General features: G+C 35.1%; 1 protein-coding gene across 3 annotated transcripts; it reads right to left on the reverse strand.

The window, feature by feature from the left end:
* Window positions 1-38: 38 nt before the first annotated feature.
* LOC122007204 (kinesin-like protein KIN-4C) lies at window positions 39-13736 on the reverse strand. Of its 3 annotated transcripts, none has more exons than XM_042563019.1 (26): window positions 13454-13736; window positions 13049-13195; window positions 12808-12960; window positions 12370-12617; window positions 11482-11663; window positions 11293-11417; window positions 11016-11052; window positions 10838-10929; window positions 10644-10757; window positions 10475-10588; window positions 10139-10225; window positions 9893-10055; window positions 9553-9656; window positions 6787-6885; window positions 6604-6717; window positions 6409-6525; window positions 6248-6328; window positions 6002-6073; window positions 5821-5911; window positions 5718-5749; window positions 5455-5540; window positions 3209-3484; window positions 2928-3066; window positions 1587-1688; window positions 774-1370; window positions 39-688 (listed from the first exon to the last, which is right to left on the reverse strand). In XM_042563019.1, exons 1-26 carry the CDS (start codon window positions 13586-13588, stop codon window positions 380-382), a joined length of 3816 nt encoding a protein of 1271 aa, XP_042418953.1. In that variant the 5' UTR covers window positions 13589-13736; the 3' UTR covers window positions 39-379. The 3 variants fall into 3 exon arrangements, with proteins under 3 accessions (XP_042418953.1, XP_042418954.1, XP_042418955.1); XM_042563020.1 differs by having other exon boundaries at window positions 12808-12956; window positions 13454-13589; XM_042563021.1 differs by lacking the exon at window positions 3209-3484.
* Between the last annotated feature and the right edge of the window lie 774 nt (window positions 13737-14510).

Here is a 14510-nt window from a genome sequence, read left to right on the forward strand (position 1 = left end):
AATTTTATGTTTCGCGAAAACTCTCCTTCCCTCTTTGCTTGCTATCAACATAGATAATTAAGCCAACGATCTTGACATTCTCTAAAAAGACAATTCAATGAAAACAAATATAAAAAAAATACATCGATGTAATTATCCAAAACACATCTAGAAAATATTCTCATATCACATTTGGAGAAGATTGAATGCCGTTTGATTTCTGCTTTTCAATGGGTTTAGATTCCTGCAAAGCTCGAATCAAACATGAACTAGTTGTAAGATCCAAAATAATCGTTACGACTTGTAGGATGGCCAGGCCGTGGTGAATCCCAGACAGCATGCAACAATATCCATCGAGTGGGTGGATGAAGAAGGCCATCAGAATTTGGATCGACAATGGCTACTGCATGTGGTTCTCTTTCTCGTCGGATGATTTTCGTCGAGGAATCATGCTTCTTGTTGTTTCTTTATCGCTTGCCGCGGCCAATTCACTAGCTCTGGACGTGTTCTTATCGCCGAACGGAGGGTTATTGTCGACCGGAAACGACTCCATTGCTCGGGGGAGTCTTAGAGGATGAACATCTTCCCTTTGCCTTTGGCTTTCACTGTTTTGTGGCAAGGAGGATGGGAGAGGCTGAGTTGGAACTAGCTGGACGGTCGACTTGCGCCATTTCTTGCGCCGGGCTTGTGAGGTCGGGTTCTGGTTAGCCTGATCGAACAAGATTCAAAATTCTCAACACTAAAATCTAGTGAAAAAATAAGTGCAAAAGGATGAAGGAAATGAAGGCGTTTACCACATTTTTGATATCAGATAATGGCATTCTCGGCTTGACTTCCTTGTCATCTGGTTTCTTGCTCAGTGCACTCTGCAGCAGCCTTGTTCCTTCTGATATCAATTTTCTCTTCTCATCATCATCTAAATGGCTATGAACTCTGCCGATTTCCACTGACATTTCATCCCCATCGACCATCATTTCTCCATCTTCTCTATTAGTGCATTTCGAAGGAATGCATCCGCAGTAGCTACTGCAAATACTCCCTAGAGCTCGGCACTCGCATCTCTTCGTTTTACAAGATGAGCCTCTTGTGCAAGAACAGCAAGGATGAAACCCAGAATCTTCATCCTTGGTCACTGCCTCTTCATTTGAAGTCTCTGAAGATTTGGCAATAGAAACACTTTCATCCGATCTAGATTTTCGAGTTTGATGGATTGGTGATTGCTTCATCCGGTTTTTCTTCCCTGATTCTACCCAATCTAAGTCAGATTCGTAAGCATCTTCATCTGATGCCTCAGCTTCAGATTCAAATATGAAAGACATCTCGGAGTCTGATATATCCATATCATCCAGGTTGTTGACATTTTGATTGAAAGTCTTATCTCTACGTGAGTTCTGAACAGAGTAATAGATTTTTCAGACAATTAAATGATCTAAATGTCAAAAGAAAGCGAAGATAGTACCTCTTTCTATAATAATGGTGAAACAAATAGGGAAGAACATCAAATTTAGTATGCACGAGTAGATTTCAAATGATTATAGAGTAGAAAAGCAGTGCTGCATAAATACTTAATGAAATTTTAAGTACCAAGCAATGGATAGTAAAATTACCTTGTTCTTGGTAGGCAAAGAATCTCCATCCTCAGAGATGCAGGCAACGGGTCCAGAGTTTTCATCAGATTTCTTGTTATTATTTGTCTGTGCAGTTAATTTCTGTTTAAAGTGTTAACAACAATAGAGATGAGATATTAAGCACCATTAGCATCAAGAAGAGAATATGAAACATAAAAACTTGATTTAGAAAATAAAAAACGTGTAAAGCAATTGAGCTAATTGAGGGCACAGAATTATGAGCTTATTGATGAAAAAAACTAGTGTTATGAAAACTCATTCATAATGTCCAAGACATGTTTTTTCATGAAATTTTGCAGAAGTAACAAAAATCAAGAATAAATATCGCTTAGAATATTTATGCAACTAGTTCAAAAACACTAAATTGAGGTTATTCTGAACTAAATCGGCATCATCTAATAATAGTTCTATATATTGAGCAGTAGTAAAGCAACTAATTCGCGGGCAGTATATAAATAATATAGGGCGAATTACATTTTACCCCCTGAGGTTTACTTAAAATACGAAACGATCCTCGTGATTTCAAAAGTAACAAAAAAGTCTCTAAGGTTTGGCTAAAGTAACAAAAAAAAACCCTTGACTGATCAGCGATAGTAGTCAACCGGCAAAGATAAGAAAAAGACATACATACTCCTGCGTTTCAGCGGGAAAAAAAGTAAAAAATACCTGAAGTAACTGAAAATTAACTAAAGTAAAAAATTACCGCAGCTTAAGAGAGTCATTCCATTGATCGATTGTGTAAACCCTAAACCCACAAAGCCAGAATATCTTTGATTACAAATTCCTTACCGAAATGTAATCGATTACTCTTTACAGTGAAAGAAACAAAATGTGAGAAAGAGGAGTCTGGTTGAGAGCATAAGATGAGGAGAACGGCTGGTTGTGGTTTGGAGCATAAGATGAGGAGAACGAATTTTTGCAATAGATACATTTCGGTAAGAAATTTGTAATCAAAGATATTCTGGGTTTGTGGATTTAGGGTTACACAATAGATCAATGGAATGACTCTCTCAAACTGCAGTAATTTTTTACTTTAGTTAATTTTCAACCGCTTAAGGTAATTTTTTACTTTTTTCCCCGCTGAAACGTAAGGGTATATATGTCTTTTTCTTATCTTTGCCGGTTGACTACTATCGCCGACCAGTCAAGGGGCTTTTTGTTAATTTAGCCAAACTTCAAGGGTTTTTTTGTTACTTTTGAAACCACGAGGATCGTTTCGTACTTTAACCAAACCTCAAGGGGTAAAATGTAATTCGCCCTATAATATATGAACAAGCAAACAAAACTCAAATAGGAAAAACACTTAGAAAATTGATTAACCTGCATGTGGTTCTTGGTCACCATCAATTGTTCCTCTAGCTGTCTCTTTGATATATTGAGTTTGACTACCTTGTCCTTGAGTTCAGCTACTTCAGAATCCTTCTCTCTGCAGCTCACCTCCTTATCATACAACTGACATCTACAAATAGTAGGAAACGGTTGGAGAATAGGAAATGCATTTACAAATAACTCCAACATGAATTCTAAAAGGTCACTGAATGTTTCTCTTAACAAATAGGTGTAATCGAACTTCAATTATTATGGATGATGTGTCTGCATACCTTGATGTTGATGCCAGATTAAACAAATAGTTCATCATATTTTTAGCATCGGCAAGTGATCTAATTTGATTCCATCGTCCTCTGCCACTAAAAGCCCGTTCGCGCTCCTCAGCTTCCGATAATTGTGAAGCCATGGCGACCAAAGTAGTGGATGAAGTTTTCAACATGTTATCAAGAGCGAAAATCCTTGAAGTTCTGGCGCTTGGTGACATTGTTTGAGGAGTGTCACTAGTTTCTTCCTTAAGCTTTGCTCTCTCGTTAGCCATTGCCGCCCTTCTGAATATAGCAAAAATATAAGAGTTAAAAATATTTCCCAAGTATCATCTTCCAAGCTTATGCAGGTGATCTTTTTCAAATTTTTGCAAAAAGTATAAAATATGCTTGATGGCTAGTTTTACACCAACCGAGCATATTCGTAACACATAGAGCTCAAACATATAAATGTAATGGTTCCCATCTTACAACAAATTCGTGGGAGACCTGTGTCATCTTTTAGTTTTCCAAATACGGTGGATCATAAAGCTTTAACAAACAACACAAACATCATCCAAATCAAAATGATGACGGATGAGATCACTGACACGAACTTGCATGAGCTACATAACAACAAAAAGTGATTTATGGAAAATAAATAAATAAGACAGCAAAGCTAAAAAAGTCCCCAGCACTGCAGTCAAGCCAAATTATATAAGTTTTGGGAAACATGTTACCTCATGATTTACTCATGTAGGACCGAAAAGAATTTAGATATCTCCATAATGATATGATATTTTCCACTTTGGGCCTATGTCCTCATGACTTTGCTCTTAGGTTCTCCCCAAAAGGCCTCATTCCAATGGAGATATCTTTCTCTTTATAAACTCATGATCTTTCCCATGTATTTTCAATATGGGACTATGTTTGCAACCTTGCAACACCAACAATCCCCCCCTCAAACAAAGGACCACAGGCCTCCCATGTATGATCTTCGACCCACCAGGTCTTCTTGCCCCTCGGTCCACCCGACCTACTAGGACTTCCTTACCTAGCCGCAACTAGGACTTCCTACCTGGTGTCTGGTCCTCTTGATCCGAACATAGGAGCCCTCACTTTCTTTGTTCGAGGTCAATATTATACCCACATGGCTCAATCAGACCATAGCTCTTGTGCACAGTCGGCGGTTAAACCTTCTGACAGTCCGGGCTCTGATACCAATTGTAGGACCGAAAAGAATTTAGATATCTCCACAATGATATAATATTATCCACTTTAGCTATGTGCAACACCAACAACTCACACCTGCTCCATCTAAATTTTTCCAATGTTCAAATGAAATAGTAATTTATTATCATCTTGACTAAATGCTCTATAGGCTGTGTGGATATTGGTTTCTCATAGTTAATATACTTAGACAACCATATGATCCCTAGTTTTAACAATGTCATCATGTTTCTTATTTAAACAAAAAATGTTTCATTAAGAAGCAAGGATTACATATTAATGGAACCAATATGCTTATTTAGGACAATAATATTTGATACAAGAAGAGATTTTAATTAGCTACTGAGGGAGATTAAAAATACCATATAGTTAAAAATATTTTTAAGGATGTCAAAGGGTTCTTTTGGATACTGAGGAAGATTTCTAATTCAAGGATTACAGTGCATACGTACCTTTCTCGTGAGAAAACAACTATTCCCAAATATTTAGTTGGTGATATAACAGAGAAATTGAAAGAAATTCTTAGAAAGATGTCATTCAAAAGTATTTTATTTATAAGAGTATCTTCCACATTGAACTACTATGTTCTGTGTTTATGATTTCTCATCAAAATAAAGGAAGCATACTATGTTACTGGAACACCCAACAATAATGTATAGCAATATTCCTACTTGAAAGTTCCTAGGAACAATAGTAATCCTTACAGTAATAATTTGGTTACACTAGAGAACTGAAAATTACTAATCAAATCACAGAATACCACCATATTGAACAATATAAAGTCTTGTTGATCATAGCCCTTCTACTATGTCAATCATGGTCAAAGCATAGCAAGTGTCTAGAGAAAAAAGCTAGTTTGCATAACTATGTTTTTAATCCAGAGATTATCCAAGTACTGTGATAGCATAACCTGGTTATACTTTTGGAAATAAAGGGGAAAACAACATAGAGGAGCATCAAATTTGCCAATTATATATTTCTTAACCCTACCTCAAGTCCAGAAATAAAGAGATATTTAGGTAAAAAATAAGAGAGATCAATCTTACGCTTGTAGCTGCCTCTCATACTCTGATCTTACTTCATGCACTTGTAGCATGAACTCAAGTTCATCCTCTATAGTTTTCGTCAAAGCCTTTAAGACAGAATCATGAATCAGAAGGTGGATATAACAACAAATAAGAATGATTAAGAGAGGGCGAACTAAAATGGCATAGATCAATGAAATATGTTTATTGTTGTATGTGTGAATTATGGGGTGTGTGCGTGCGTGCGCACATGAAAAAGAGAGATTTAATTTACATTTTAGTACCTGTATTCCAGGACCGTTTGCATTTCCCATAGCTGAATACAATACAACATATCTAAGTAACAGAATGAGAATAATACAATCAGCTCTGAAAGCTTGAACTTACCAGACACATCGCGAGAGGACTTTTTTGCATCTAGCAGTTCCTTCAATCTTTTGGTAGCCAAAGCAGCTTCTTCAGTCTTCCTTTGCAAGACCTTCAAGCGGCCCAGATAAAATTGTACATTTGAATTACAATAAAAATTTGATTTTTCATAAAATAAAACCTTAATATAAAGTATATTTACCATTTTTTGTCGTTGATTCAAAGCCACTAGCTTGTGCATTTCATATTCATTCCTTCGACCTTCCTTCTTAAGCTAATGAAAGTAGATATTGGATTTCATTAGAAGGCATTGTATTGCACTAATCATGACATCAGAAAGTTAAGAGTACTTTAATATTTACAATACATGACAAATGACCACTTTCAGCAATTAAGTGGAGCAAAATAAATCAAATAGTAAGTACACATGAACATAACCACACAGTACCTGCAGAACCTCCTTTTCACGCGAAGCCTTCCAGGACCTAAATTGCTCGGATTCTTGCTTCATTTTATGGTGCAATTGGACCTACTTAGCCATAGCTAATTAGACATGCAATCAACAGATCCTAAACATCTTTAAACAGCTTATGGTTATCAAATATAAACCTTCTGAGATTTTATCCTTTGAATTTCTTCTTGTAGTTTTTTAGCTGCTTCATCACTCTTCTGCTTCTGTCGTAATAATTGAGTTTGTGCCTCTTGCTTCTTCTTCAATTCAGATACCTTCAAAATACAAATAAATTATGTACAAATTACTTAACCATAAGTGCTAACTAGATACCTATTTTATTCTTGATAAACCTGAGTTTCCAGCATAGTCAACTTCTGAAGATAATCTGCCTTGAGCTTTTGAGCACCATCATCAGAAGTACATGTGATACTTGAAAGGTTGAAACGAAGTTCCTCAATCTCTTTCTGCAGTGACAAAAGAAAGCAGAGTGACAAGACAAAATGAATCCTACAGGAGTTAAACATAGATTTTACCATAAGTGTTTTCTTTTCCTGCTCCAGCTCCAAAAGTTTCTTTTCATAATGTTGCTTGAGAAACACTGTATCAGGCCTTGTGTATTGCTTCATTTCCGCCTTTAGCAACAAAGGAAAAAAGCTATTGGTAAAGATTTTGATTATCAACAAGCTTGCAAATCAAAAGAACAATTTTTGGTTAGTGAATGGATTCACATTACAAGTTGCTAATACATTTTACATGCTCGGTAAACTGCATTTAGAATTTGGATCTAAGAGCTTCCACAGTGGGAGAGGATATTTCTCTCAGATATTTGTGGTCCCCACTTCCACATTACTCTTCAAATATCTCACTTTTCAAATATCTCAAATCCCGCAATCATATATTTCATCAACCAAATATTTATAAGTCTCACCCATTAAATATCCCACTCTCAAAGATCCCCAATTTCACAATCAAATATCTCACCAACCAAATATTTATGAATCCCACAATCATTTTATTAATTTACATCTAATTTTATATTTAAATAAAATTAATTATATTTTTCAATTCTTGAATTTAATATATTTCATCTATTATTTATCTATAAATGTTTTTTACATATTATTTAATATAATATAATTATTATTTAATATAATTATTTTAATATTAATATTTTATTAAAAAAGAAGCAATACAAGACATACAAATTTTAAAAAAAAAATAGTATACCATAGGAATACAAATATTTTAAAAATTCTAAATTGAAAAACAAAGTCGCAAACCATGTTAAATTAATAAAACACATAATGATAAACCATAGAAATTACAAACCACAATTAATAAAATAAACAAGGAGTTGATAAAATAAACAAATTTATTACATGTTCAGTCTTTTCTTTAGTTGTTCGCATATCGCTAGATGGTTCTGAGGAGTTGATATTTTTGGATGAGTTGATCCACTTTCTTACTATTATTATACCCCTCCAAATATGCTACTGATTGTTGCATAGCTTGATTTAATTCATCAATTAGACCTACTCTTTCTTTGTCTTTCCTCTTTGCTGCCTTCTGTCTCATTGGATGAGATCAGACTTCTCTATCAACCACATCAACAGTTGTGTTAGGATTAGAAGAGTCAATATGTGCACCTAATGATTCTGATGTTCTTGTTTTCTTTGTAGCTCATCACTATGAGGATTGAGGAGCGTACATCGGACTATCTTTCACAATCCTCCACACATGTTCATATTGGAAAATAGATTTAAAAGTACTCTTGTATTCTTCATGAGCTTGCACCATCAAATCATTGTTGCTCTATCCGCTTGGTCGATCATTGTATCATTTATTGTAGATTCCATTTATCTATTCACGATCTTTTTCACCGAAGCCTAATGTGATTTTGCTTTATCCATAGTTCTCTTTTTAGCTCCCTTATCTCAATTGGTATTACAGTATGTCACCACCCGTTTCCAAAAAAAAAACCCACTCTTCTAGGCATTACCAACTACTGTATTTTCGCTCATGATTGAATATGCCGCTACAAGGAGCTTATCATCTACGATTGTCCACACTATTCGCTTGCTATGATCTCCATCTGATTCATTGTCTGTCTCTATTGCTTCATCGACAATAATATCATCAAGCCCTATTTTAGATGAGAATGGCGGAAATTGAGAATCGAGGACTGCATGAGGTGTTTCTATACCTTTATCCCTGTCAGTTGCATCAACACTATCTCTTCTCAATTCATTTGATTGAATCCTAGTGATGGAAGCGGATTAATTCAATGAGATGGAGCTTGCATGAAATATTGGCTACTCTGCAAATATTTCAGGGGAAGGGTATAAAACGGAGCTCGAGGATCGCCACTCAAAGAATTTGGATAACTTTGGAAATTATGATAATATGATAGTGGGTATGGAAAAGGTTGGAAATTAGGTAGGTGTTGAGTGAGAAATGGAAATTGAGGATGGAAGAGATTAGGACGAACTTAAGAATTTTCTTCACTAGGATTTTCGTCGATATTAGAATTGAACAAATCCCTAAAACAATGACCAGAATTGTATACATTTCTCTCTAAATTTTTGATCTGCAATGGCTTTTTTGTAGTCAAAGATGGATGAAAGAAATGATCTATATATAAGGGGGGAAAACGAGCGTTCATTCTAAAGAATGAACATTGGCAACATTCATTTTTTTATTTTTCCAAACTTTGATTGAAATTTAAAAAAAATAACAAAAAAATAAAAAGTTGTCAATGTTTATTTTTAAATTTTTCCAAGCGATTGATTTAAAAAAAAACAAAACAAAACAAAATAAAAATAAAAAACTTACTGTTGCCCACATTTTGGTGGGCCAGGTTGCATGCCACTAAAGAGAAATCACCGGGCACAAGTTTGTGCCCGATGATTTCTAATACCTTTCAAATATCCCCCTCTCCAATGGGGGATATTTGAGAGGGGAGGATATTTTGAGAAATATTCTCTCCAAATATCTCCCATTGGGGATGCCCTAAGATGACAACCCAGTTTCTAAACCGTGCAATTTTAGGTAAAAATAATTTTCACTTGTAAAGCAATCCAAGAAAGACAAAGGTTGTAATTCTAATATTGTCATTCAAAAACGCCAATAATAATCTGAATTTATATTCCAGGTTACTGCAATTGCTCTTCCTCTATCCTCATTTCTTTTCTTCCTTTTCAGAAATTTTATATTACTTATGGTCATAGGGCATCGAAAAGTTTGTCCAAGATTATCATGAAAACTTAAACAAGTGCTAGAATCAACAACATATGAATTACCTCCTTTTGCTCGAGTCGTTTGTCCAACTCCTGAAGCTCCTTATCAAGTTGACGTTGGAGCATGGTGTGGTCCCTCTCCTGTTCTTCTTCTTCTTCCGCTTCACCTGTAACATTTTGTGGTAAATTTTAAATAGAGATTTTAAATATGGCAGACACATACAAGAAAAAAACACATTTTGATACAAAACTTAACATTCTTCACTACTATGACATTCACTACATCATCATGTTAGTTATGTTCCATGCAACACATGAACATGGACAAACTAAAATTGTTGGATCTCATAGTATATATGTTATTAAGAGCCTAAGACTTAGACGAGAGCATACATATACTTACTGGAATCATCAAAACTTCTTGCATCGCAACTTGGGCCTGCCTCATCCAAAGTGGGAAATTCCATCATAAGATTTTTGCAAGGACGAGAAAAGCTTTGAGCCCGTATCAAATCCGCTTCCAACTCTTGAATTTTTGAAGCATAACCTTTCAGAAGATCTATTTCCTGCTCAATATTTAACAAGTATCAAATACAAGCACATTAACAAGTGTCTTAAAATATCATCACAAAGTTGAACTTGCCCCAACCTTATCGTTTTCGGTATCATCAATTTCATCCCAAGACTTTCCATTGCGAGCTAATTCAATCTTCAAAATTAGTTTATCCTTTTCTAGCTGACCAAATTAAAGAGTTCTCTTCAGAAACAAAAAATAAAGAGGAAAATACACATTCCATAAGGAGTTAACAAACACCTTAACAGTGGTGATATCCTAAAGCAGTGATTAGATGCTCAGAACTTTAACACACTATGTATAGTACATAAGATAAAATGTGTCGCAATTGCAATCATATCATCATAGTTTCTCAGAATTTTCAAAAGAGCGTACAATTAATGTAGTAAGCTAGATTAAACATACACTTACCTGAGCATCAAAGGCACATTGCTTTAAGTGGTCACAAGAAACTTGTCGATCCTTCAACTCCTGGCGGAGTTCTGCATTGCTTGCCTCAAGCAATGATATTCTGTGACGAAGAACCTGAAGGTACAATCATCAGCACAGATATATTTCTGTGAAGCATGCAAGACAATACCTGAAGTTCCTCCAAAGATGCACCTCCACCACGACCAAAAACCAATTCGGCTTGTAATTGCTCCAATTGGCTACGCATTCTTTGCATTTCAGCAGCAACTGGATCACGGTTTATCTGCAATTAAAAGATCTAGTAAGATCCATTCATGTGGTGTTCTAATTTGTTAAATCCACTATCCTTCATAAGTAAAGTACCATTGCTTTGTTCTGGATATTCCTTGCACGATTGGCATATTTAAGAGTATTAATAGTCTCTTCTGCATTGGAGTCGGCAGGGCTAATACAAGCTAGCCACAATCAAACATACATCAAGTCAAACAAAGAAAATAGGAAAATGCAGTATCAAAAATGACTATCTAATTGTAATTAATACCTATCATCACTGTTTTGCTATTGCCACCAAGAGAGTCCTGAAAAAGAGCTACATCATGTCAGGATGCATGTATCTTGTGTATGTGAGGATTAGATATCTTATGTTAACTTGGAAGATGGAATGCCCTTGATTTCTAGGGATAAGTAAAGTAGACTCATCAGCATGTTGGGATTTATCTAAATATGCTAGTGGTGATATACTCAAGGCTAAGGCATGAACACTGATATCATTGGCCTAGTAGTAAAAATAAGAAAGTTGAAGAGGGAAAGCTTCATACTTGCAAAAGACGAGTTAACTTGCTATCACGATAAGGGACATGTCCTCCTTCTTTTCTCTTTTTTTCATCCCCAAGTGCACTGATCACGTTGCCAAGAGCCAGCAAACCCCTATTTATATGTATGCCTGTACATTATATGGTGCATTAGTCACTGAACATTGTGTTTTTAAATTAGATAGCATACTTCACCTTCTTTAAGTCTAAGTCCATCAGCCCCAGTTCGTTTGGCACGTTCAGATCCAGCAAGATCCACTAAGTGAAACTTTCCAAGTAATATGTCATCACCAGCTACTTCATTGTGAGCCATTCCATTACATTCATTACTAACTTTCTTTTGTTCCATGTATATTGTGAAAATGGCATGTGAACGACTACATGAGAGAATAGATAAGAAAAATCCAATTAACACTGATAAGATTAATGTGTGACCAATATGAGCAATAGAAGACATCAATGCATCCATGATCCATGAATCATGTTCATTAATTGCCTAGAGAAACCAATTATCAAGATACAATATGCCAATCAACTTTAAAAGGTCAAATAAAGAGCCTACTAGCTAACTATGCATAAGCTAATATAATGTTGTTTTGTTGCAAATTTCTTGCACCAAGTAACATGACTTTCCAGGATAAAATAGCATGATAATTTTAATGCATTAATCAACATTTATTAGCCTTATTACAAATTTGTTGGGTTCTAAAGGATTATTATACAAATCAATGAAGCTGTAGTTGACTAGATTTATCAAGTAACACCAATTACTTGCTGATTGACAGCATGTAGATTCATCATCTTTCACTATGGACTATAGTATATGGCTTCAAAAATAAATTTAAAAAAAAAAATTCATTTTGACCAAGTTGTGAATAGATAGCAACAGAAATATAAATAATGTTACAAGCTAATTAGTATACCTAAATAGATATACTGACTACATAAACTATGTTAAACCTTCCTACCTCAGCACAGGGGATTTCTTATCACAAATCATTAGTAAAATATTAAGGGACCAAACATGACATTACATTGACAATACTTGGATATTAGGCTATTAGCTATATGATGAATTCTAACCTTGACTGACTATTCATGTTTGTACTTGCAGTTGCGCGAGCAATTGATCCACGAGTCAGATATGATGCCATTTCTTCCTTTGATCTCACTTCTGCTTCAGTAACACCTGCAAGGGCAATCCCACCACTAGCTGTCTCTCTGATTTGGATGGGAGCTCTAGAAGTTGGCCTTGCTACAACTGCGCTCTCAGTTTTTGTAGTAGCATGAGATTGAGGATCTAACAAGTCGAAAACTTCCTCCTTAAAAATCTGCCAAGATACAATTTTAAGTAAGTCCTATCAAACAAATAAATTATAGAAAGAAAGCTTAAATAAGAAAATAGTTTCGAGTGAGAGATTCAAATGTGAAAAAAGATCATAATATCACAAATCCACAATTAATAAGTTAAAGAGAGAATTCTACATAACAAAAAAAAAAAGACAGACTGGACCTGCATACCTCAATAAAGGAAACTCGAATTAAAAATTCAGTAGTGGCTTTCATAGCATCAACTTTCCTGAAAATTGTCTCCATTACTTCTGGTATAATACCGCCACAATTACCTTCGCCAGTATAATTCGTCCCCATTGTGTAAGTCTTACCAGAGCCTGTCTATAAATGAGACAAACAGTATTATATATCTCAAAAAAAAGAAAACAAAGTAAATTAAAATTATTATAATAACAAAATGATGAAGTACCTGCCCATATGCAAGGACGGTGGCATTGTATCCGTGGAAGAGTCCTTCTATTAAAGGAAGAACACATTCTTTGAAAATGGAGGAATATGGAGATCCTGAACTCCCATAAACATGATCAAAGGTAAATCCATGAGAACCAATTTGAACCTGCAAATTTGAAATTCACAATTAGTGAAGCTGCCATAAACATAAGCATTTAAGCTGCGTCTGAAAGAGATCAGGGCCTACTCGGATGATGAAATAGAATTTCACGAGGGTATCAGCTAGAACCACTTCTTATAGGACTAGAAGGAAAATCACCAAAAGCAATGGCTACCATCATGAATAGCCTAAACGGCTAATGAGATCGGACAACAAAGCATCAAAACAGTAATTTTATTTTCGCCCGAATCAGAAGATACCGACCTGTGGCTCCCCAGGAACAACAGTGACGCAATCGGTGCAGCCCACGAGGAGCTCTGTGGTGATGAGCGGCCGGATATTGACGGCCACCTTCACACACTCCTTCTGCGACGCCTTGGCCTCCTCCTGGCACTCCATCAGAGAGAGATACGACTTCCGAAGACGAGGCAAGCGCCGGAGCGAAAGGGGGCCGATCGAGAGGAATGGGCTTGGGATCAAGGGGAGGACCTAGGGCCTTCGGCGATTCGGCCTTGAGTCTTCTTCTCAGCGTCTGATTACGGAGGACCATGGAAATGGAAGGACGCCCGCTCGACAAATTTGAAAAATAGGGCGTCACGTGAGACCAGACCCAGATCGGGACCGTTGGCACGTGACATGTCGGGCTCTATTTATTCCGCCGGGTTGGAACGAGGTGAAATGATGAGATCACCTCTATTAAAAGAAAAGTTTTTCTGTTTCGACCCTGGAATTCAAATTCAAAATATGATTAAAATTAAAGTTAAATATTCGATTAATTTGGTATATAAAATAATTAAATTAATTAAAAATTAATTTAATGTTGGTCAATTGAATCGAATCGAATCAAATCAAATCAAAATTTTGTTAAAATCGAATTAAATTAAAAATAAATTATATCGATTAACATAGAGTTAATCGAATTTATTTTAAAAAATAATTAAAAATTATATAAAATTAATACAAAATTAATCGAATTAATCAAATATTTATCCCTACTTAAAATTATTATAAAATCCTTTATGCATATTTTAAATTATGGAAGACTAAACAAAATAAAAATAAATTAGTTTATAATATTTCTTTGTTATGAATTACAAAAATATTAATTTAATCGTATTATTTACTGATATATATAAAACATTATCGAATAAATAGATATTATTAAATATTTTAGATATTTGGAATCCTTTTAATATATTAATATTATTAATGGTCGTTATTCAAAAGAAGGGCAATTACATTATAGTTTCACATAAAACAAAGTTAAAAATAAACATAATAACTCACCTGGATTAACAAATTAAAAGAGAACAAATAGAAA

The sequence above is a fragment of the Zingiber officinale genome, chromosome 7B, assembly GCF_018446385.1.
Source record: "Zingiber officinale cultivar Zhangliang chromosome 7B, Zo_v1.1, whole genome shotgun sequence".
In the NCBI taxonomy this organism is placed as follows: Eukaryota; Viridiplantae; Streptophyta; class Magnoliopsida; order Zingiberales; family Zingiberaceae; genus Zingiber; species Zingiber officinale.